The sequence below is a fragment of the Nematostella vectensis genome, chromosome 6, assembly GCF_932526225.1.
Source record: "Nematostella vectensis chromosome 6, jaNemVect1.1, whole genome shotgun sequence".
In the NCBI taxonomy this organism is placed as follows: Eukaryota; Metazoa; Cnidaria; class Anthozoa; order Actiniaria; family Edwardsiidae; genus Nematostella; species Nematostella vectensis.
The window spans coordinates 11,639,291-11,664,097 of record NC_064039.1 but is presented as its reverse complement, the minus strand read 5'-3'; the positions used below and the strand labels follow the sequence as shown (position 1 = coordinate 11,664,097).

Sequence of the window (24,807 nt, the reverse complement as noted above, 5' to 3'; positions counted from 1 at the left end):
AGTCATAGGTATCAAATAGGATAAAGTCTCAAACCAGAAATGACGCCTCCATCGAGGACATCTCCTCTCACGACTTTCATGGCGAGTGCGAGAAACTCAACAACATAGCTCGCAAATTACTTGCCCAAATAGCTTAGAATTTCATCCAGACTGCATTGAAGACACAATAATCAATTACAAATATTATTGAGATTTTTAAGATTTTATTTTTAGTAGAATGGTCCAACGTTAGCCTAATCACACAGAGATACCTGCGTGAACTAGGTCGTACACGGGACACCTGTGGTCATTAAATAAAGTACGCTTGCGCTTACGTGTCGTTCCGCTGTACTTTCATATTGCATACACGGTTAAAGCTGAGAACGACGATCTTAAAAAGCAACACATATATGTCTGCTATAATTTAGCATTTATTTATTCTTTCGAACCACTGTCTCCATCTAAAAGGACCCCATCAACCACTGAGAAGAACTTCTGCAATCTGCCACATCAAAATGGTGTCGTATATCGCATCTAGGATAATAATGTAGGTCGCACAGTTATTCTCTTAAACTGAAAATTTTTGCTCTGTCAGTTGAAAACATTGAATGTTGTTATTGTTTTCGAGCGCCTAAAATTGAATGTTTTATCTGTCTAGGCTTGTGTTCGGGACGCTGTACCCTGCATATAACTCGTACAAAGCTATAAAGACCAAGAATGTCAGGGAATATGTAAGTAACAACTGACAGTTTCGAAAAATTTTAGATTTAGATAAGGAAGCGGCTGAGAACGCTTATTCTAACTAAATTGCATGAAGTCTCCAACATTACAAGTTATCATAATTTCGCTTCAAAGTTACCTTTTTTTCCCGAATAACTCTTTCCCACTACACTCGCGTAATTTTACTGTGTTTTTTTTCTTCTTTTTTTAATCGTTCGAACGCGATCGAGCCGTAAGGGAGAACGAAGAAAAGACCGCAACAGCTTTTTTCGCTGAAAAATATATATCTATCCCTACATGGAATTTATGAGCCATTTGACAAATTCCGCTTCCCCTCTTGAATTTAATAGAAGGCTACTTTTGTTTATCGTGTTATTTTTGTTATCTTGTTGATAGGGCTCTGCAACATCAATCCCGTATTGCGAGTGAATTTTCTTGATGCGTTTTTTCGTAACTAGCAAATGAATAATCGAAGGAACATGCGTAATTTTTGTATTATAACTTTTTTGCTGCGAAACCAACATTGCCGATAAATAAACTAAAAAATCTGCACTTCCGAGCTGATATTTACCTTACAATTTTGTCGACTGGCATATCTTCTCTGAAGTGAACAACATATTCGCCTTTTAATTTCTATGTATTTTTTCTGTTAATTTTTTTTTTCAGATAATTTAGGACTTGTTCAAATTTTAGGATTTGTTCATATCCTGAATATAAGTCGTTTTTATTAATCTCTCACAGTAGGCCATAATGTCTTTGCTCTGACTAAGAATAAAACAACAGACCATTGACCTATTGTTGAAAGCTACAGCAATGTTATGGATAACTGGTTTATTTACCATGGAAATGGAAAGGTAGTGATATATTTAAGTCTAGACAAATTATCATAATGTGACAATTCCATTTATGAAGTATTGATGTCAAAAACCTTTAGGACTCTTTCACACAGAAAGAGAACAAAATCATGGAGAGATACTTCTCAGTGGGCCTATACATTTTGCTTTATGACAAGTTCCCTGTGGATTTTTATGGCTGGCATGGTTTTTTTTGTTTATTAAGGGTTCACTATTGTATGGGGGCATTGGGGTAAAAATCACAGGGCTGTTTGCCAAGATTCATAAGGGACTATCTCTGTGGCCGTCTAGAATGGGGGATGTAATATTGTATAGGCTGTTTGCCAAGATTTGTACAGTTCGGAACACCATCTGTGTGGCTGGTTAGAAAGCTACAGTAACTGAATAGGGATGTTAAGTTTAGAACTAAAATTAGTGTATTTGTGGATTTTAATTGACATTACTGGATACCCTGTGTGGAATTTCAATTGCCTCTAAAATGATACTGAGGTTTGGTGATTCATTTGACCAACATTTTTAGTAAATGAAAGCAAGAGAATATACAGAACTTTCACCTGCATTTCATTTAACTGGTTTATTTTGTTCTAGGTACGATGGATGATGTATTGGATCGTGTTTGCTCTGTTTATAACAGCAGAGCTATTTACCGACATGCTACTGGGAGTATGGTATGTCTGTACCAGTATGTCTTTTCTTTCATTTAGAAACCTTAGGATTGAGGCAGGGTACAGACCACTAGTATTTTTTATGTCTTTTTTTTTGTCCATTTTTTTTTCATGAGCAAGTCTGTTTTTTTCTTGGCAGGCCATTTCTTTATATAATACCAAGTATGTTTTGTCTAGATACAGTTATTATATATCTTATTTTATATTTTGTATTTATATTTTTATATTTTCAGGTTCCCATTTTACTATGAAATCAAGATAATTTTCATGTTATGGCTTCTCTCACCAACTACAAAGGTACTTATTAAATGTTTCCCTGACCCAACCACTTTTGTTGAGACTCGTCAAATGGACCAACTTGTCAAAGCAATATGTAATTTGCTTACTGCTACTGGTGTGACACTAGGTATTACTATTAAACTTGTGCATTTGTTAGGTAGTAGCTTTAATAGGTAACAATATAAGGAGGTTGTCTTTGTGTATTTGAAACAAAAAGTGTACAGTTCATGTAACTGATATGGGTATGGCTCTTGCCTTTCTCTTAAGGATTGCATTTGCTTTGAATATTCACATGAGACATACATGCAAGTTGAAAATCAACCTGTGGTATGAAGTTAGCCTGCGTGCAGCTGGAAATAGTTCCATTATTACCATCTGTGAATTATCGACAGAAAGCTTGTTTAGACCCCCGCGCACCAACCCCCAGAGTAAAGCGATTTCTGTTTGGCTGTTATCTGGTTCAAATGTAACTAGCCAATCGATTGGTCAATAGCTCCATGAGCCCTGGATACATAATTTTCGAATGTTATGATTTCCCATGTGAGTTTGACAGCAAAGGCGCGAAGTGTGCAAACCAATGTATGGAAATTCCTTTGTGTAATTTGTGCCTCACGGATGTAGCTAATAGCGACCAAAAATTTGTCATCGGGGGTAAAGGGAAAATCGATATAGCTTTTGAGCTGAGTCCTTCTTCCACAAAAGTAAGCAAGTATATTTGCCATCTATGCTTCAGGAAACTTAAGCGACCAATACAATTGCTTTAAGAAATTGATTTTTTACAGCGTGAATTGCACTTTTCCAAAGATCTTCTCTAAAACTGCACGCGGAAGCCATTTTGAACGAAACAGGAAGAACAGGAATGTCTGCAGCAAACTGGCAAAGGCACAAGCCATTGACTAATCGTGTGGCTTGTTACATTTGAACCGGATGACAGCCAATCAGAAATCGCTTCATCCCGGCGGTTGGTGCGTTGGGGGTCTAAACAAGCTTTCTGTCTGTAATTTGCAGACAGTAATACTGGAACTATTTCCGGCTGCACACAGGCTATATGAAGTTAGCTCTACTTTAGTGTAAAATGGAATTTAAAATCATGATTCTTCTAAGTAAAAGCTCTAACAAGATCATGTTCATATATTATATACCAAGAAAAAAAACACACCAAAAGCATACTGGGATATTGGATTGTTTGTTACCTCGAGTTTTTCCACCCAGGGTTCCAGTGTTCTGTACAGGAAGTTTGTCCATCCAATGTTGTCAAAGCATGAAAAGGTTGGTGCAGGTTTTGCATTTTATTCTAGACATGAGCCTGGGTCTATTTTGCCTTGTATACAGCCAAATTGCAGTCTAGTAGGCATATTAATTAGGCTAACAAGATAAGTCATTTGTTTTCAGGAAATTGATAGCTATATCGAGCAGGCCAAGGAAAGTGGATATGATACCCTGATACGTGTCAGCCGCAACAGCATCAGTATTGCTGCTGAGACCATGATGAGGACAGCTGTTACTGTGAGTAAAAGTCAAACTTTTTTCTTTCAAATATACTGATCCCATGTGTTTAAAATGGCAGCTTACCATGCTTCAATAGTTAGCCTCTAGTCCCAAATTGTTGATAAAAACCTTTCCTTCTCTTTGAAATTTTAGAAATTCTTTTCTTCCCTCTCCTTGAAGAAAGCACATAAAAAAGCACCTAGTAAACACTCATATGTTTGCATAAGACAATGTTTGGTCGGATTTTAATGGTTTTGTGGTAAAGGTAACCTTAGCTGCTTGAGAGGGGTGATTGGGTGGGAACCAACCCCCCTTCCCGCCTTTTTGAGTAAAAAAAATGTAAAAGTCTTTTCTTTTTGGTTTGTATAGAGATAAAATTTCACACTTATGTTAAGGGTGTACTGACATCTGTTGCTAAGGAAAATTGAATATAGCATAAAAGCCTTGTAAAGAGTGACTGATATTTGCCAAGTTGACCAACAAAAGTGTGACGTCAATATATCATAATATGACGTCATAGATACAGATAAAAGCAAATATTAAAAGTAATTTTGCTCGAAAACGAATATTGAATACGTTTTATGAATCTTGAGGGATGGGTGCATTAAGCCAAGCATGCGTTTTAGAAATGATTGAGTATCTGTTTTTTATGATTTTTTAAAGGTCCTGAAATCCAGATTATTTGAAATAATATTGATTTCTGTTAGATGAATGCTAAATCCATGCTTGGCTATATGAAGGAGGTTTTAATAAAAAAGAATACAGAAAAAATATTGAGTTTTGAAATAATTTGGCGACAAAAAAGCTTTTTTTAGAAAACGCAGAACCCGGAAGTGAAACAAAGCCCGCGCGTGCACATTCGGCCTGCTCAGACACACTGATATCTTACATGATGAAATTGAAATGAAGTTTAAAAACAAATTCCAATAGTGTTTCGTGGTATTTACACTTCAAAGGAACAATATCTGTCATGTCATGATGAAAATTGAAAAAGTATTTTAAAATTCTGATACAGCGCGTGCTACTTTGAAATAAGGTTTTCAGTGCGTGCGCGAGCGTTTGCAACCGGTGTTTGCAGCGCACGCAGGTGGTGAAAATTGAAAACTTTGGCTTCAAAAAGGTTGGCTTGAATAAATCTCCGCTGAATCTTCGTTTTTACAAAATATGGGAAATATCATCACCCGAAAAGGCTGATATCAACTTTAAGTCGATTTTTGGGTAAATTAAAACGCAAATTTTTGTTTCTTTTACTTCAGGGAAGCTTGTGAATGACTAATTCTGTGTTATGTATATGCGCGCACTCAACGCCACCAGCGTAGCAACGTCGTTACTGAACAACACTAATGTCAGTACACCCTTAAGGCCCCTGTAATCCTCTCCTGGATTCTGGATTAGCTGCCTTGTTTATTATATGAAGTCCCTCTCATAATCACAGGGTCAAAATGTGCTGGCTGAGAAACTACGCCAGTATGGAACTGAGGGTGTAGATGGCTCAGATGGTAGGCTTCGCAAGGCAAAGTCTTGGTATGGTGGCATGGATTCTGAGCAGAATGACTATCAGCCAATCGATGAGACAGGACAGCCTATCCATGAGGAAGAAGAAATGGAGTATACAGACCCTGATGCAGAAAGGTGCTACAGTGGCATTCAAAACTCAGCACCAGTCTAGTTTACACTAACAAGCCGCATTGTCATTCTAAATAGGCATAGCGGGATTAAAACTGTTAAAAGTGCTTGTAACAAGTAAGCATGACAAAACGCTTACAGTATTAGAGAGATACATATTTTGTATAGATTTAAAATGATTATAATATGGTTTTAGTGACAAGCTTCAAGATGAATTGAGGGAAAACAAAGGGAAGGAGAAAAGGTCTACAAGAAAATCTCCCCAGTACAGTTCATCCACCCTTCCTAGATCTTACAATGTAAGTATTTTCAGCTCATTGTACAGTTGTATCTCAGTGTACAGCTCTGCAGTAGGAGATCTAGAGGGAGAGTTTAGGGGTTTAAACCTGCCTTTTTGGCTTTGAGCCAAAAATCGCCCCTTCAGCAAAAAGCTTGATCCGCCCCTGCTGTGTTTAGGGAAGTGATGTGCTTATTTTAGATTGGTTTCAGTTTTGAAGCTGGTTGTTTATTTCAAATTAAGACTTTTTGCAAAATAAAAATAAGTCTTAATGTCTTCATTTGAGGATTGTTTATGAAATTGAGAGTTTATCTGGATATGGGTACTATGAAAGAAGTTTATAACTGTTGAATAGACTTTCACCTGTCGATTGACCAAGCCTTTTGACTTCTCTTTACAGAGATCTTCAAGTTACACAAGAATTTACTCTGGCGGCTACAGCAATGAGGTGAGAGAAGGGACAATGCATAAACTTTGTTGAAATAAGCAGGTTCCCACTTTAACACTTTCTTGTTTTGCTGAGGTATTGGAACATAAAATGCTGTGGAGCAAAAAAGGTGTTATTTGAAATAAAAAAGGTTCCAATAAGAGGTGCTTATGCTTCTTATTTTATTTGACATTAATGCTTTAGTTTGGGTAAGCAGGGCTGTAGTAGGGGAAGGGCACTTGGGACACATCTCCCCTACCCCCCCCCCCCCCTGCCATGTTTATAAAAAAATAAAAGGAAATGACCTGTAGGGGCGTGGCTTTGCCCCAATGTTTTAATGTTACTGTATTGTGCCCCCCCCCCCCCCCTTCTCCCAGTATTTTAAGGCCTGTGTTAGGACTGGTAACCTAGTACACTGAAACGAGCTGTTTTACTTTTCTAGGCTGATCTTTCCACAAACTCAAGAAGCAATTATGAGGTTGGTCTGTATATTGGAATGAAATAACATACATACAAAACATCTCAGCACTGCTTTTAAACTGAAATTGTCATACTGCTTGTCTGCTTGGCTTATTTATTTGTCAATTTGTCTGTTTCTCAATCCTTTTTGCTTTTTTATCTATTTTTTGCAAACATTTTTTTTCTTCTTTCAGTCTGCTACTCTGCCAAGAAACTATGAGGTGGGCTTCACTTCTTTTTTTTTTTTTTTTGCTTAATAAGAAACTTTTTTGTTTCCCCCTTAGATTATCACAAAATTGCTAAGAACATGCTGAAGTTTAAAAATCAACAAAGAAAAAATATTAGTGTAAAATCAAGTTGTTTTCATAACAGTGTAACAGCCGTATAGCGCCCAAGCCTCAACTAAATATTAAACGTTCATATAAACTATATATATAAACTATAAAGACTAATTAAATTGATAAATTGTGGCATTGTGTTGAAGCCATAAATTTTCTTATTGTTTTGCACTACTAACATACACTGTAAAGCAGCTAATTCAAGTGAAGTAAAACATCATTCTTGCCCACTATGTATCACAATGACAGCACACTCGCACAAGGTAAAACTATGTAAATAAATGACCCTATGCTTGTTATTACTGGCTGATTTGAAAATGCTGCCTTTACCTTATGATGTGTCGTTTAAAATGGGAAGCAATGCACATATAAAATTACATATTGATAAATGGCCTTTAACTGCACAAATAACATGGATCTGAGAGCTGGAATCTCAAAATCAAAGATGGCGGCCATGACACAGTTTTAAATTATGCAGAAGGTATCGACTATGGCGCAAAGGTTCTTTGGCTACTAGATAAATTAACGCACTGCCTAAAGCGGAGCCCCAAACTTATTGTTCTTATCTATGAAGTACAACAATTGTGGTTAGATATCCAAGAGCTGTTTACAGTTTTTGAAACTCGTAAATAAATGACCCTATGCTTGTTATTGCTGGCTGATTTGAAAATGCTGCCTTTACCATATTATCACCAATAATCTTCAACTACAGAAGGCGTGCTAGCAGGTCTTATGATGTGCTGTTTAAAATGGGAAGCAATGCACATATAAAATTACATATTGATAAATTTTGGGTGATGCTAGATAGTCAGAAATAACCAAATAAAAACCCCCAATCAAATCTGAAAAGAAACATTAAAGTAATTCAAAAGACCGATGTATGGTGCTATGTTTTCAATATATTTTTCTTAAACCACATCTTCTTACTAGAAAATAGCGGCCTGATTAACACTCTGCTTTTTTTTATATCTTTATTATGTTTTGTCCCTTTCCCCAAAAAAATTCAAACAAACGAATGCATTGCCCTTTCATTGAGTAAATCAAAGAGACCATGATGGTCTCTCGGGTAAATATTAATCCACCAAACGCATCGCCTTTGAAAACAAAAACAAAATATTCTAACCACTTATTCTTTTTCCGTTTCAGGGCCGATACTCTACTCGTAGCAGCAGCAGCAGGCGAAAAGACCTCTAAGCAATTCCCTTGTCACCGAGATAAGCATTTTATTTTTGTTTTTAGCCCAGGAGAGGAAATACGCAAATGGCACCAGCAAGGTGGGGCCAACGCCCTCGTGCTAAGAAAACTGGAGGGTCACTACCCCTACTGCCTACGATTAATAACGAGGACAAGTACTAGCTTTCTGTATTCGCTTGTATATAGGACTGGACTAGTTGTGCACCGTGCAGTATTGAACCTCCATATTTTAGGTTAACGCCCAAAAGAATCCATAGATGGGTGTAGTATATCGTAGAAGGGTCCAGTATATCTCTAATTGTAGCAATACATTTGGCAGCCTGTTTTTGTTACATGAAACTGTTGACACTCTGCCTGGAATTAGAAAGAAGAGGATAGGGAAACGTTTTACGAGCAAAGATTTGATTGGATTTGATAAAGAGAACGTTGATTTATTCCTGAAAGGCAAATTTAAACATAAGAGCTTTAACCCTGCAAATAGCGTCAACACCAGCCACGTCCAGTTGAAAACAAGACAAAGGAAATGATGGCGAAATACCTCATAGCAGCAACCCCCGACACGGTGCTCGAACAGAGCCAGCACAACTGGACCACCGTCTCGCCAGCTTTTTGCTAGCAATGTTGGCGCTGTTTACACGGGATTTCACAAGCAATGTTGGCGCTGTTTGCACTGGACTTTACTACCAATGCTGGCGCTGTTTGTTTGCACGGGACTTTACTAGCAATGTTGACGCTGTTTTTACGGAACTTTACTAGCAATGCTGGCGCTGTTTTTACGGAACTTTACTCGCAATGCTGGCGCTGTTTTTACGGAACTTTACTAGCAATGCTGGCGCTGTTTTTACGGAACTTTACTAGCAATGCTGGCGCTGTTTTTACGGAACTTTACTAGCAATGCTGGCGCTGTTTACTAGGGACTTTGCTAGCAATGCTGGCACTGTTTTCACTGGACTTTGCTGGCAATGTTGGCGCTGTTTACACTGGACTTTGCTATCAATGTTGACGCTGTTTTCACTGGACTTTACTAGCAATGCTGGCGCTGTTTTCACTGGACTTTTCTAACAGTTTTGGCGCTATTTACACTGGACATTGCAACAACTATATGGAATTAGTTTGTGAATACCTCATTTGCAAGGCGCCATTCCCGGAAGATTTTTTGTAAGTTCTGGTGGGAAAGAACTTTAGTAGCGGGGACTATCCCATTTGCGCGGGAGGGTGGGTAGGGATAGTTTTGGGGATAAGCGGGAATAGGAAGGGTACTTGTTTTTTTATATTTTATCAAAAAGAGAATTTGTATTTCGACCTGATAGTTATACATGGTTCATTGATTTAGTATTGCGACCATTGACCATTTTGTTCCACTTAATAAAATAGTTCGCTTTCAGTCTTGTCTGGATTGCTTGTTTGGTCTAGAACCATAATGTCTCAGGACAAAGTAATCGGACTACTTTGTGTTCCTGAGAAGACGTTTATATCCATATCCTCTCCTAAACATACACAAAGTGGGTCGTTGGTTTTAATTTGATTTTAATTTGAGCTAGACTTTGATTCTTACGCGCGCTCTGATTGGCTGTCTACATTTGAACCCACGGGCGAAGTGGGTTAATAAAGCTTATCACGAGACGAAGAAGATGCAGGAAAAGGCGGGCGTTTTATCACTAGCCCCGCCCCACCCTCGAAATAACCTACCCCACAAGAGGCCAAAGTACAGTGCTCGTATAAGAAAATGAGGTTTTTACCCTTAAAATTTGGCACTGAGTTCCCCCCTTCTCCTGGAATGTCCTTTTACCTCTCTTCTGGAATCATACCGTTCGAATGGTGTTTTAAACACCGAACAGCATCTGTAATGGAAAGGTGTTAGCAAGGGGAATGCAGTGGTCTTTTTTTTGTTTTCTTTTAGCTATTAAATATATAAAGTTTGGGAAATGCCTATTTAGTTGTTGGGAAAGAGTATTTCTTTTTAAATTGAGCATTAAACTCGAAAAAAAAAAATTCCACCTTGGGTAATTCGGCACCCCCGACCCCATCAATTTTCTAATGGTCCGTCTCTTTTAAATTATTTTATCTTATATTCATCGCACTCCTAGGCACTGGTTATTTGCACAGTTCCCATAATGCTCTCGAGTGAATCTGAAAATGCTGGAGACAGTGTAGATTGCATTATCCCTATATGTAATAATTCTTTAATAAAAAAAATAAAAAGGTGTTACTAATTTGTACAAAATAGACAAGATTTGTTCCTATGGCCAATCATGAGTTATTTGTAGATACGCAAAAATAGGTGGACTCATCAAATCTCTAGAAAACAACTACAAATTCTAATACAGAAAGCCCGATGCTAGCCGGCTCTCCGGAGATTCGGGATTCCTCACAGGAGGCTAGCTGTTGATGCTCTCAGTTGAAACAGATATCTAGATATGAAAAAAATAACCTGACACGTTACACGTTCGCGAGCTTGTTCACAACATATTCATAAAATGTTCCAACAAAACAATTTCCAATCATTGTACTTTTTATAACAATTTCAGTTCAGTAGCCAATCAAATTAATCCAAGTGTTTGATTATGTCATGCGCAATGCAAGGCTTTTCTTTCATCATTCACCTGCGCCCACAATATCTCAGCGGTTATACATTACGTGGCTGCAGAAGAAACCAAACGTTTAAAATGCTGAGGTTCATAAATCGCATATTTATGCGAGGTTTCTTGGAGTCTTTGATAGATTTTTCATAGCAGTGATCCACGAACAACCGATACACATTATAATGAAGGTCTTGACGTTTGTTGCCTTTCTGGGACTTCTTGTGTTTGGTGAGTAAAGTTTGAAACTCATAAGCTTACACGTGCGAAATCTTTTAAAATTGTTTAATAAAAGTTTTCCTATAAATTATTAGCAGAATCAATAAACTATAAGCCTATTTTTAAAATTCCAAGTTTTGCTATGAAAAGTTTATATTTCCACCCAAAGGTTTATGATACCTTGTCTTTGATTACATTTGCCTCTTTGTGATGACACCAAATTCACTTTTCACTTCCCATATGATCAACTTTCAGAATTGCATATCAGTGCATGAAAAGCAAAATTGTCTCTATCCTTCTTAGCTTCTGTGATAAAAAGTTTTGAGGGCTGGGAATCAACTATGTAAAACTCAGTTGCAGAGCAGTAAACAGGCACACACAGCAAGAAGAAAGGGCTTGTTCACCCTTCCCTTGACTGCCTAAGGACATACCTGTCAACTCTCCCGCATTAGGTGGGAGTCTCAAGATTTTGGACCCCTTCTCCCGCTCTCCCGCGTTGAGCACCAAATCTCCCTCTTTTTAGCGATTTTTTTGATTTTTTTAAATTATTCTATAAAAAAATCATCATTTTGCCTATTTTCTATTAAAATATTTGAAACAAAAATTCCATTGCGTAGCACAATTTATCTAACACCCTCATGAGATCTATAATTGGATTTGTTTGCGAGAGCTTTCTATACGGCAAATGCCTGCAAGGTTAAACCCACCCCTTCCCCCAAAAATGAATATACCCCACCCCTCCCCCCCAAAAAATTCTCAAGCCTTGAGATTTTCGGAGGTTGACAGGTATATGATGCATACTTTTTTCATGATGATATCTTTGCATGTACACCGGCCTCCATCAGATAGTTCTGGCAATGTTCTGGGTAAGCTAGGATCAGCCCCCCCCCCAACTCAAACAATTTGTTATGTTACTTCTTCAAAGAAAGAAAATTTGCTGATTGCATTTGGGCTTAAGTATCAATTAACTAAATATGTTACAGGACAATCAGTACAACGATGAGCAGTAGAAATATGTTTTGAATAAATGTTTTAAAAAATCGCATAAATGATATTCTAACCACGGGCAAACCAGACGAAATGTTCGTGTATCTAATATTATCTTTAATTTGTTTACCTCCTCCCCACTCGTAATAAAGTACAACAGGCCCCGACCGCGCTCAGTGGACCGACCAATTGCCAGCACCCTGGAAGAACGATAAATTTCTACTTTGCAGCGGAAATTGCAGGGAAGTTCTGGTCTTTTAGATTATTTTCTTCGAAAGATGTGTTTAGAAACTATTCTTCTATGGCATACAGGATTTTGAAGGGAAAAGCTGTCTGTTTTCTGCCGAAAAAGTTGCCTCGAAGAGTCGAAGTTGTGATTGCCAACCCTGTTGCATTTTATTACGAGTGGGGAGGAGTTTAACCGAGATGAGGGTGGAAAGTTGCCTAAACTGATATAAATCACGGCTAAAATGAAACCAGATCAATCTATGACAACAACTTCAAAAAAATTGGCTTTTTTACAGATATATTTGGTAAACAAATTAAAGATAATATTCAATACACGAACATTTCATCTGGTTTGCCCGTGTTCTAACAGTCAACAATAAACATGTCTCAACAAAACACAGTGCCTGAATTCTTGTGATTTGCCAGAGGACAACAAACATTCCACTCATGTTTTGATGTTCACAGTTTTACTGGTCATGCCAGTAAAGGTCATTGATCGTGGATTATTTGATGCATCTCTACCCTCCCCCCTATTATACCATTGTCAGGCTCTCATGTTTTTGTGGTTTCATACAGGCCTTGGGCATGATAGGGACAATCCTGGGTCTATAATAGCTGTCCCAAGTGACCATGATAACGTGAATAACAAAGAAACACCCACAGACACTGTAACTCAATCATTTCTTGAGGAAACAAAGAGCTCAGAAGTGTTTGAGCCAACATCAGAATGGCAGACCATAAAGCCTGGACAAGCTATTCCTGCTGGACTCCATGTACAAATGAATCTCCAGACTGGAGAGAAACAAGCCAAGTTGATGGATGGAGATGATGGCAGTAAATACAAGAAGCATGCAAAAGCTAAATATTACAAAGAGTACAATCAGAAAAAGGAAAAAGTTGTTAAAATTGATAGAAATGTATTCACTAAGCAGCATTTGAAAGATGCATTGAGGGATTTTAAGGATAAGTTTCATGATGACACAACTACTGGGAGTGGCTCAGAGCAAATACAGAGTAAGAATGTGTCTTACATATGTTATTTGAAAAATCACCACAACACAGCCCTTTGAATCACCCACAATACAGCCCTTCGAATCACCACAATACAGCCCTTTGAATCACCCCAATACAGCCCTTTAAACCACAACAATACAGCCCTTTGAATCACCCCAACACAGCCCTTTGAATCACCCCAATAAAAAAAGATCACCACAATACAGCCCTTTGAATCACCCCAATACAGCCCTTTGAATCACCCCAATACAGCCCTTTGAATCACCCCAACACAGCCCTTTGAATCACCCACAATACAGTCCTTTAATTCACCACAATACAGCCCTTTGAATCACCCCAACACAGCCCTTTGATTCACCCCAATACAGCGCTTTGAATCACCCCAATACAGCGCTTTGAATCACCCCAACACAGCCCTTTGAATCACCACAACCCCTTTCTTTGAATCACCACAATACAGCCCTTTGAATCACCACAATACAGCCCTTTGAATCACCACAATACAGTCCTTTGAATCACCCCAACACAGCCCTTTGAATCACCACAACCCCTTTTTTTGAATCACCACAATACAGCCCTTTGAATCACCACAATACAGCCCTTTGAATCACCACAATACAGTCCTTTGAACCACAATACAGCCCTTTGAATCACCACAATACAGCCCTTTGATCTCCCCAAGGCTAGAGCATTTTCTAAGGATCACAGAGGATTCTTTCGATTCAAAGTGATGTGATAAGGGTCCCTGTTGGAAAGTTGCAAATCCAAATGAATATAATGCATTTTGTGCAAAGTATTTTCTCTACTATTTTCATTTCTAGCTTCAAGACACTTCCGCCCAATCGAGGATATCCGAAAGGAACTGGAGGGATCAGACATCTTCATGAAGAAAGACATTGATGTGATTAAAGAACATGTTCAAGTTTTGAACAGTAGTGAGTCCACTATGGAACAGCTTGAGCATGCCCTGGATGAGCTTGAGTACTTTGTACACCAAATTGATAATGCCAAGGATTTTGATACGATTGGGGGCCTGGCAATTGTGATTAAGCTCATGAACAGCACTGAAAGTGGTCTGAGTAGTCGAGCTGCATATGTCTTGGGTTCAGCTGTACAAAGGTGGGTGTAATCAAAGGGGTAGAGTGAAAACTTCTTTTAGGGCATGAATTGTTTTGTTAAGATTGATTTGGTTCTTATTATGTAATGATGTTTTTTCCTTATCATCATTAACATACTGATTAAACAAAAATAATCAATGACTTTAAGATGAGATGCAGGATTTTGTTTGATTTATTAAACAGATGAGACCAGATTTGCTTGGGTATCTTGATCTGTGGTCTCATCTGTGGGTCTTCTGTACTCCCTCCCCCCAGCTTTTAGAAGATCTTATATATATAATCAGACAAACAATCACTTGCTCTCTATTTTCACTCAAAAACAGGTTTGACACGGCATGACACTTTAACTTTCTTATCTGAAAACACCTGCCACCTGTGTTGGATGTTTGCAGCCAGTGGCCCCTAGGTCCAACAATACCATACGAAATCATTCCAACGACAACACTGTTCACCTTTTTGTACTACCAGTGAAATTGTTTGAATTGAAATCAATATTCGAAAATGTGATTCAAGGTGACTGCACAGTTTTTAATGCAGTGGTAAATACTGTAACTGCTCATTTGTTTTGTTTATTCATTTTTTTAGTAATCCCTCTACACAGAAATCAGCCCAGTCCAAGGGAGCTCTGCTCCTCCTCCTCCGCCTTCTAGCACCATCACAGCCAATGGCAGTCAGGCGTAAAGCCATGTATGGCCTGTCCTCGCTTATCAGATTATACTCCAAAGGCCAACAAGAATTTCTAAAACTTAATGGTCTGGAGACATTTATAAAGCTGTTTAGCGAGGACAAAGCTGGGCCTCTTCGAGTGAAGGCCCTCACTCTAATGACAGATATATTGACTGAACAATTTGACTATATCAAGGGCAAAGCTAAAATGCAAGGAGTGGAAGAGTTAGAGTCAGTTGTGAAACAGTAAGTAGAGTTTTATACACAAAGAGCTAGGTTCTATCAGTTATTTCCACATACTCAATGCACCCTAAAAATACACCCATTTATTGTCTGGTTTTACAATACTGTACTTCTTCTTTTTTCTTCTTATAGCTGAATTAGGGTAAGCCAGTTCCTTTGTCTAACCATTAGAAAGGTTTTATCATAAGCTAGGGGTGTTGCTGGTCCAAGCAATGCTTTTCAAAGTTTCTTTGGGGTGGGGGAGCGGTGTGGCTGTCCCATTGCCACCACCTCCTTTTGCCTAACCATTAAAAATGTTTTATCATAAGCCAGGGGTGTTGCTGGGCCAAGCAATGCTTTTCAACATTACTTTGGGGAGAGGCGATGTGGCTATCCCATTGCCGCCACCTCCTTTCGCGACTTAGAGGTAGTGCTGACTGCAACTTTCTGACTGAGAACCTCTTGTGTACAAGAGGCAAATCCTATTCTTTTTTTGTGAAAATAATCCGGATAGTTCTCTTTTATAACTAACTAATTAATCTATTTTTACTAACCATTGTCATTTGCTGGCAGGGTGCCCCTTCTGCAAGCCATGGTTGCCCAAGGCTTGTGTGCACATGTATCAGCCCTTCTTGACACAACTGATAATGACACTAGAGAAAAAGTGCTACAAGCTCTTGATATCATGATGGTGGGGTGTAAACACGAGCTCAAGCACACTTCTGTCTTCAAGAGTTTGCAACGACTTAGAGATGAATGGACAAATTCTGCCGCTTCATCACAAGACTCCGACGAAAGGGATTACCTGATGTCTTTATCACAGCTTGCCTTGGAACTTATTTCTAAATTGAATCGAATATGATGATACTGTAGGTTATTTAATCTTCACAAAGAAACCTGTCCATAGTATTTTTAAATTATCCTCTTTGTAAAAAATACATATATAAAGAATTTATTGATTCTTTGTCCTCAGTTGTGCTTTCTGGACTAATATTTCATTGCAATGATCGCATGTAAAATAATAATTTTATTCCAAGGGGAACTTACATAGTAGGTTGACCTGTATGTCTATCCTCTATACATTTCATCACATTATCACGGGATAAAACACATTTGCAAATTCCGCAGTTGACTTCTTCTATAGAGGATCATAGCATTTTGCAATTATTTTTCTCAGAAAAATAAAAAAATTGCAAAATGTAGAAGTCACTTATATACCGAGGTTAGGTTTTGCAATTATGTTTTTTACTAAACTGCGAAAGATAGAACTCACCTTTATACCGAGGTTGGGTTTTGCAATTATGATTTTGACATTTAGTTCAAGAAAAAGAGGGTTTCTATTTTGTAATTATGTTTTTACATATCTGCGAAAGTTTGTATGTTGGATTTAGCAGTTATGTCATAAATATTATTGCAAAATAAACCCTATTTTATAGCATTATTCTATATTTTGCCATACCGGTAAATTTTTTTATTCAGAGAAACATAATTGCAAAAAGTTACCATTCTCTATAGAAGAAGTTAACTACAAATATCGCATATATGTGTACACTCCATCACCACAATATTTCTGAGCTAGACTCGTAATGTGTCATAATCTACAAGAAAAGATCTTTTGGGTTCAACAGTTTGAAAGAATTATTAATTACATATAGATCACAAAGAAAGTTTCGTTGAATGTCATTGTAAATAATGACACGTAGTTTGTCTTCCTTAAGATATGTTTCGATATGGTCACGCACGATCGCAGGCTATCGTGTACGACTATAAGAAAACTCTTGCGACCGAGTGCTATCGTGTGCGATCATTTTGAAACCCATTTGCGATCGAATACGATCATATAGAATTCAGCCTTTTCCCTGTATTTGTACCGGAATAAATAGATTATTTTATATTATCAAGTCTGTTTCAAGAGAATGTAAAAATAAAAAGGCTTCCAACGCGCACTTTGTCGATTCACTCCTTTTTTTATTTTATTTTTAGATCTTTTTTTAAGAATCTCCACCAGTTTTTTTGGTAGAAGCGTATAACCCCCTCCCCCCCCCCCCGCGCGTTGACCAAAACCGAGTTGTGTTGGAGCCGTGATACAAAATAGAGACGCAAACGTCACATTCTTTATTCCAGATTTTTTCTTGTTTATCAAGTTTCCTCTTATTGATGCCTCCCCCCTAAAAAATTAAGACATGTTGAATATAAGGAAAATAAAATACACTGTGTCAAAATGAAAGAAAACAGGTGCCCCAATCATTGCAGTGCTTATAACTTACCTCTTCCCTGAAATTTACGCCTTACCTTTCTCTACAAATAAAAACTAATCGTACTTATCTTATATATTAGAGAGCGCTCTTTTTCAAAACGCATAAATAAACCCCATAAATAATTCTGTTTCCCCCCAACCCTGTTCCAAAACACTCGAAGCGGCGACGGAAATAAGCGGAGCTAAAAATAGCTTGGAATCTAGCGTTTGCATATGATTAAAAGTGCTTTGTTCCATAACAGCAAGCGAAGGAACGAAACTTCTCTTATCAGAAAATACGAGGCAATGAACACAACTTTATGGTAGCTTTCTTCCCTCTACATATTTAAAGTAAAAAAGATCTTGCTTCTTTCAATATATTCATCTTCTTGCCAACGATTTTGATCATTCTGGTGGCCATTTTTCGACATTTTCTACAACACACGCACACACTAATTCAATCGAACCACATTAAATAAGGAATGAAAGTGTAGTTTTTGATTCAGTTATGTGGTTATATGTTGTATCATGCTTGTAGGTTTTTGGGTTTTTAAGGACTGTGCATTTTCAGTGCTTGTTTTTGCGAGTCTGTTATCGGAGCCCGCGATATACCTGTTATAGCGCAAGCGCTCAACGAGTCGCGAGGCCTGCATGATCGTTTGCAAAGTTTGGAAAGGATTTTCTTCTCAATTTCCCCTTTTCTCGGTTTCTTACCCGCCCCTACACCCTCCCAGAAAAACCAAGATGCCTTAGAAAAGTCTCAGCATAATTGAGAGGGAAGTATTTCGTAGCGTGAATGGACAAAGCTTCGTATGAAGATGTACCCTTGTCGCAAAGAGCTTGTTGGTAAACGGTTTCTGTGTGTAGAAGAAAAGAATTCTCAACGGTCAAAATCAAGGTCTAGCAAACCATCCAATCCATTAGACTACCCATGGAAGAGTGGTATCATTAGAGCTTGTACGGAGAAAGAGTCAGATCATCCAGAACTGAAGGTAGGATATGAAAGAGGGGAGAGTTTGAAACAAAAACCTTGCACACTCGTATCTTTGTGTAAGGGTCTATCTAGGGTGTTAGGGCTATTTTTAGTTTCTATTTCTGCCGGTTCGGCGTTTTACACCAAAACAACGACTCTACTAGTATGAAGTCTATCATATAATTATATTTCGTTTAGTGTAATAGATGATCAATGATAGCAAGCTGAGTGGTTGTATTCGAAAACGTGCAAAATGTCATGCTATTGGTTTCATGATATAACAGTAAGCTTATGGTTCATAATATGTAACCATGTTTGATCGTACAGAGAAGAAGTGTTTGTTTTGAATCATATACAAGTTTGTTATTTTTTATTAAATTAGCCAGCTCTTCTTTATTTGATTCATAGTCTTCCGAATAACGTCCCTTTCCAAAATATGTGGTTTACGATATTATACATACATACGTTATGTCTTCTTTTGTTCTAAATATAGAACGCATACATACAATATTCTTACTTCTCCTAGATTCATATAATACTCTCTTCAAGCGAATAACGTTATTGTATTTGCAATAGTGCGATTACAATGAGTTACAAGTTTAGTTTTAATTGATGTTTGCAAGAAAATTAAAATCTAAAATGGAAACCATGTCATTAATGTGTTGTCCTTGATGAGGTTGGTGATTGAAAATTCCAGTTGCTACTTAAAACATTCAGTCTAAACAAAACAGATTTATACCTGACTACATTTGAACCAAGTCCTCTGCTTGATGTATCTTTTTACTCCAAGAAGGTATAATTTCTGAATCAATTGGATATTTGAATTCTATCATGTCTGGTTATCTGTAAGTGATGGCCACATGTTTTTTCTAGGATGAACAACAATATATTGTTTAACAGAACCTATTTTATTGCTGTCTTACTTTAAGTATATTCAGAGATATGTTTGTTTTGTTTTAAATTTATAGTCTGTTACTTCATAATTGGCGTGAAAAGGTCAATGGAATTATTCTTATCTGCTAATGTACAGGTGCTCATGTGTTGAATTCTTCAGTTTATTCAGTTTAATAATATATGAATTTAGTCGTATGATTCTGTCATGCCTGCTCTATTTGCTACAACGTTGGGTGAGCCATCAGTTTCAGTAATAACCACTATTTCAAATTTCATTTGGATTGGCTCTCAAACTCTGACTGCCCTCCTAGGGCGATATCCAGGACTAAGTGCTATAGATATCTAAACAATTCCTCTTTACAAATTCCAATTTTAATTTCGCTCTTATAAGGGATTTTAGCTGGTAGCCCACCTTGTATATCAACAACCCCAGTTGAGACCTCTTTTTTAAATCCCAGAGGTGGTTGCTAAGTAGAGCTTCATCTGTAGTCATATACCCTTAAGACTCTAATAAGCCAAATCAAAGAGGGAGCTTATTGGAGACGGAGGAGGGGGTGGGTTAATTGAGAGAGGGGTCTCCATTAACCCACCCCCACCTTTAAATCCTGTTGGTATTTTTTGGCCCTTTCAAATCTCTAAGATGCTATAAATTGTGCATTAGTAGTACAACATACATTATGCTTGTGTGTACAGTAGCATTGAAATTATTGGTGTCCTTTACATATTTAACCAAGTAACAACTGCTTGTACACTTGGAAATGCTAGGATTATAATCCCTCTACTACTTTTATAATTTTCAGGTTCTGGTAGAATATGATGGTGAGGAATGGACTACTAGAGAATGGCTTGCTGTCTATACCAAATCCTGGAAATTTTTTCTGGTTGAAAAAACTCTTGTTTGGGCTCAGCGACTTGATCCATCCAATCAAAGTAGTCCAATGCTTTGGCCAGCACTTGTAAGTACACATAACTTGTATATAAATGGTATAACAAATAATGATACGGCCAAGCTGTAGAAATGTCTGGGCTAATGTGTTTAGTCATGGTGAAAACATTTTTTTTTTATGTGCAGTTGATTAAGTTTATTTAATTAACTAAATTTGTTTTTTGTTTTGTTTTATATGTTGAATATTATTATTCGTTTTTATTTTGATATAAAATTGATTCTAACCAATAAAACTGTCATTTGCTGATTACCCTGCCCATGCTATCCTTTGTTTAAATGGATTACTACAGTATATTTAGCTTTTCTAGTGCACTAAATGTAACAAAATCTATCCTGAAATATACAATATTAGAAATGTAATAATTTTTTTTAATTGTAAATCTTTGAATCAATTGAGCTTTAGGGCAATGTAATGTTTCATTATAGCCGTGGCCTAAGGCTCAATTGATCCACATCTTTTCCAATTGTTGTGTCTGTGTCCTTGTTTAATTTGGACTGATTTGTGCACACTTGTTTTAGGTTTTTGACGCCCTTATTGATAAGCAAGGGCTGGATGGTAAAGCTGCCCCTGTAGAGTTCCTTGGTGATCGTGTTCGGTAAGCTACATACACAGCCCTAAACTTAAGCCTTCACTTAGACTTAGGTCAGATTCATATGTCACATTCCAGCCATGTCAAATCTAATTGTCTATTTGTGTCGGTCAAAATTTATTTGGTTTGACATTGATTCAGACTTTCAACTGCCTAAAATAATTAGGTTTGGCCGGGCAGGAGTGAGACATGTGAATAATAACTAACAGCTTCTTAGCAGTCTAATTTCATTCATATGTTTTTGTTCTACGTATGGGTCTCACCTGAAATAAAAAAAAATCCTAAATCTCTTCCTTAAATTTACTCAGCTGATAGAGCTAGGTGACAGGTTATTGTTTGGGAGATCGGATTTTGGTAGCTTGACAAACAAAACTAAATTTTTTTTTAAGACAATAGGCACTCTTTTTGAAAACTAAAAGTTGGGATTTTTATCCTCGCGCCTTACCTTAAGGAGCATGCAGTTTAAGTCATACTTATTTTGATTTGAATGGAAATTCTTATAGGTCTATCTGCAGTAGAGCTGAAATGCGATCCTTTCAAGATGATGATGGCTTGCAACGTGCACTGAGAAACAACAAAGATGTGGTTGAAGATCTTAAAGCATGGCAGACCTTGCAGAAATCACAGGCGATCCTTGTCAATGGTAAGCTATATTTCTTTCTTTGTGTGATTTTGATAGATTTGATTCTGTGTGTTGTACTTGATGACATCCCATCATGTTCAAGACATATTTCATGCTTTAAATGCTGTTTGGGAGGTAATGCTGCCAAAAATTGGTGCTTTTGTGTTTGTGCTTAAGCCCATGTCCTGTTGTCTTCAATTCAAAGGTGATATGGGCCACCTGAAGTTAATAAATTACTTTCCGATTTGTTTTCAGGTCCTTTCACTCTCACTGGTTTTAGAGTTCAAGTATACAGGTAAATATTCAGTTTCCATCCCTCTTTTTATATCAGTCTTCCATCCTTCTATCCATGTTCCTCTTGCATTAGTCCTTCTGTAACCCCTTGTGTTTCTTTTGATTCAGGGAAATGTGCAGGCAGTGGTTCTCAGCTGTGATTACAGGTCATGATCTCATTTCAAGGGTAAGATTTTAGCACAAATTAGTTACAGTATGATAACCTTAATCATCCTTTGGTCTTGGTATTATTGAATTTTTTTTAACTTCTGTATACACATTATAAAATAACATGCGATGATTGGTAAAAAACAGTACAGACACGCTTTTGACAGCAAGCACTCTTTTATACTTTTATTTCGTGCAAAACTGTTTTTCTCTTGAATTTGCTAGCGACCATTTGCCTGATTTTAGTTTGGACATTTTGAACAGAGAATAGATGATGAAAGATCCAAATGTGCGTTTTGCTTCGGCTGAGAAAAAAGATCGATGGTGTTGCGATACGAAAATAAAAACACATGAAATACTCAGTAAAATTAATGATTCCCCTTTCAGAAGGTAGAAAAATTGAAATATATTTCTTAATAATCATTTCTCTCATAAACCAAGTAAAGAATATATTATTAGACAAAAAAACAAATGTTTACAAAAAATCTCGAACAATTTATTTAAAACACACGCATGCAAGTTGCCGCTAAATCATAACTTGACACTTTTCAGATATCAAGAATTTCTTTACACTGAACCTGCGTTATTTATAGAATGGAGAACTGGAAGAGGGATCCAGAAAATTTTACCTGAAATGTTGGACGGAGAATAAGAAAAAGCATTACAAAGTTTTCAAAGCGATGCGACCACGATGTCTGTCAAATGAAAGTTCACAATGTAAAGTCGCTTCAGTTTACTTGCTTTTCTTTTCAAGCCTTGAAAGCTCTGAGCATGCACTCCTTGTTATTTCTTTCGAGGATGGAGTGACTGCTGGTGATTTATCTGTTCTTTAAGGTTTCCAAAAGTTTCTGATATCGGCTGCTTCCCGCCACTCTTTTTCAAACGTGACAAACTCAATGCTCAGGTCACTAGTCTCACTATTTATGGAGAATTAAATTTTGATAAGAATTCTACGCACTCTTGATTGGGATTGCCATTTCTTAGTTATTTTATAAAAGCTTAAAGGAGGCGCCTCTGGCTCGTGTCTTTCAAGTTTTTTATCAATTCTCCCAACATCCCCTGTGTGTCTGTAAAAACCTAGACAGACATGCGTTTTATTGCTTAAATTTCAAATATAAGGTTACTTTGTATTGTTATTGCTTTGTAACCTGTATTGACTTATCGGTAACAACATATTAATAGCTAAATCCTAGTCTCTGAAAACTGGATTCATTTTTTTTATTTTTGCTTATTTACTTCTGTATGTGATAATCATTAACCACTGTGAGTTATGAGACATCTGTCCCGTAGAAGGCCTTGAAATATTTGGGGGGGGGGGGGGGGGTGGGGCACCATACTGAAACATTAAAAAAAATGGGGGCACAGCCACACCCCTAATGGTAATTTTCTTATAAATTTTGAAAATATTGGGGGGGGAGGGGGCATTTGAACCCAACGCCCCATCCCCTGCTATGGCCCTGGACATGGAATCTTGGACTGAAGCCGTACTTGAAATAAGGAAATAAGGTGTACGCTGTTAACCATGATAATCGTATTTACATATTTTGTTAACCAGGAGCTAAATGTCATGGATGACACAGTATTACAGACCCATTGTATTGATCCAACCCTAGTGATGGTACAGCTTCTTGTGAATGGTAAGATGCTCAAAGAGTTTTATTTTATTCACAAATCTGACCTATCCTTGCAAACATTTAGTTGTAATTGTAGTTATATATAACTTCCACCATACATACAGTACTGCCAGGCACAACAATACCCCAAATTGAGTGTCTAAGTGTGTGTATTGTTAATAAGTACTGTCACTGAGGGTGGTCACTATGATACCATAAGGTACCCCACTGTTTTTTTGCTTCCATTCTGTTCAGGGTAACATTGTGCAGCTTGATACCTCTCGGCATGACACTCCCGTAATCCCCTCTTGTCACTATCTCCATAGTGTATCACATTCTCGTTTTCTTCTTCACTAAAATTCCTGAATGATCGACATATATAGAGACACAGAGACAAAGACATTTTAATCTGGCAAGAGCGATTGAAATGTTACTCTCATGAAACGAAGATTGTTGGTTGATTTTGTCATTTTTTAATTTTTTGAAACTTTCTTCTATTTGGCTGTAGATTTACTAGAATCTCACAGATGTTTGACTTTTGCTGTGTAAAAATAGCTGTCAAAACAATAAATCGAGAGGAGGATGTAATGCCCCCCTTGCTGGCCCTGCTGTGATGAAAAAATGTATTAGAATCTTCCCCAAAACCAAACTGTGAAAGATCATTTATATTCGGTTGCTGTGCTTGCTATCTTTAATGCTTGCTGACAGCTTCTTGGTTTTAATGCATATTCTGTTTTTGCAGATGATGAATTGGAAAGTTTGCTTCGTGGTGAACAAGTTAGAGTCCTCCCTGCAAGAAGGCAGCGCCAGTCACATGTTGTCCTATCCTCTTCTCGCATGACTCCTTCTCCCTCAGCCTCATTCTCTTCTAGTGCATCTGTAAGTAAGCTTTGCGTTGTATATCTGGTCCTTTGGTCTTGCACTTAAGGGCAGCCCCCCCCCCCTCTAACTAAGCAAGCTTCTTTGATTTAACAAAAGAAATATGGAAGATACTTGACCCCACAGTAAATATGAATGGGAATTACTGAGGCTTGCCTTGCAATGCAGAAGTTCCTAGCTATGACCATGAGCAACTGATACTGTGGTCACAGCCAATGAGCAAGTAAACAATAGAGTTCAGATTGTCATGGATTTGCAACACAAGGTTTCTAGC

General features: G+C 37.5%; 3 protein-coding genes across 7 annotated transcripts in view; all 3 read left to right on the top strand.

Annotated features, from left to right (window-relative positions):
• The first annotated feature begins 327 nt into the window (after positions 1 to 327).
• LOC5512049 (receptor expression-enhancing protein 1) lies at positions 328 to 9,690 on the top strand. Of its 2 annotated transcripts, none has more exons than XM_001632360.3 (12): positions 328 to 526; positions 638 to 710; positions 2,142 to 2,221; positions 2,452 to 2,515; positions 3,710 to 3,766; positions 3,890 to 4,003; positions 5,421 to 5,617; positions 5,808 to 5,910; positions 6,289 to 6,336; positions 6,758 to 6,793; positions 6,969 to 6,995; positions 8,352 to 9,690. In XM_001632360.3, the coding sequence occupies exons 1-12, from the start codon at positions 495 to 497 to the stop codon at positions 8,466 to 8,468; spliced, it is 948 nt and encodes a 315-aa protein (XP_001632410.2). In that variant the 5' UTR covers positions 328 to 494; the 3' UTR covers positions 8,469 to 9,690. The 2 variants fall into 2 exon arrangements, with proteins under 2 accessions (XP_001632410.2, XP_032237298.1); XM_032381407.2 differs by having other exon boundaries at positions 8,259 to 9,690.
• Positions 9,691 to 10,919: 1,229 nt separating this feature from the next.
• Positions 10,920 to 17,285, top strand: LOC5512048 (nucleotide exchange factor SIL1). 2 transcript variants are annotated; one of them, XM_048729307.1, is made up of 6 exons: positions 10,920 to 11,116; positions 12,244 to 12,333; positions 12,896 to 13,333; positions 14,155 to 14,452; positions 15,037 to 15,363; positions 15,913 to 17,285. In XM_048729307.1, exons 1-6 carry the CDS (start codon positions 11,071 to 11,073, stop codon positions 16,199 to 16,201), a joined length of 1,488 nt encoding a protein of 495 aa, XP_048585264.1. In that variant the 5' UTR covers positions 10,920 to 11,070; the 3' UTR covers positions 16,202 to 17,285. The 2 variants fall into 2 exon arrangements, with proteins under 2 accessions (XP_048585264.1, XP_001632409.2); XM_001632359.3 differs by lacking the exon at positions 12,244 to 12,333 and having other exon boundaries at positions 10,922 to 11,116.
• Positions 17,286 to 18,188: 903 nt separating this feature from the next.
• The window catches only part of LOC5512047, a 29,492-nt gene continuing 22,873 nt past the window's right edge, over positions 18,189 to 24,807 (top strand). For all 3 annotated transcript variants that reach the window (XM_032381412.2, XM_032381413.2, XM_048729470.1), the window contains exons 1-8: positions 18,189 to 18,567; positions 20,243 to 20,398; positions 20,908 to 20,984; positions 21,482 to 21,621; positions 21,856 to 21,895; positions 22,003 to 22,060; positions 23,597 to 23,678; positions 24,397 to 24,533. In XM_032381412.2, the coding sequence (XP_032237303.2) occupies positions 18,388 to 18,567; positions 20,243 to 20,398; positions 20,908 to 20,984; positions 21,482 to 21,621; positions 21,856 to 21,895; positions 22,003 to 22,060; positions 23,597 to 23,678; positions 24,397 to 24,533 (870 nt within the window). In that variant the 5' untranslated portion in view covers positions 18,189 to 18,387. The remainder of the gene's footprint in view (positions 18,568 to 20,242; positions 20,399 to 20,907; positions 20,985 to 21,481; positions 21,622 to 21,855; positions 21,896 to 22,002; positions 22,061 to 23,596; positions 23,679 to 24,396; positions 24,534 to 24,807) is intronic.

Coding starts and splice junctions, on each gene's coding strand:
- LOC5512049 (XM_001632360.3), top strand. CDS start 495: ATGGTGTCGTATATCGCATCTAGGATAATAAT. Junction 2,222..2,451: donor GACATGCTACTGGGAGTATG/GTATGTCTGTAC, acceptor TTATATTTTCAG/GTTCCCATTTTACTATGAAA. Junction 4,004..5,420: donor TGATGAGGACAGCTGTTACT/GTGAGTAAAAGT, acceptor TCATAATCACAG/GGTCAAAATGTGCTGGCTGA.
- LOC5512048 (XM_048729307.1), top strand. CDS start 11,071: ATGAAGGTCTTGACGTTTGTTGCCTTTCTGGGACTTCTTGTGTTTG. Junction 11,117..12,243: donor TCTGGGACTTCTTGTGTTTG/GTGAGTAAAGTT, acceptor CTCGTAATAAAG/TACAACAGGCCCCGACCGCG. Junction 15,364..15,912: donor TTAGAGTCAGTTGTGAAACA/GTAAGTAGAGTT, acceptor ATTTGCTGGCAG/GGTGCCCCTTCTGCAAGCCA.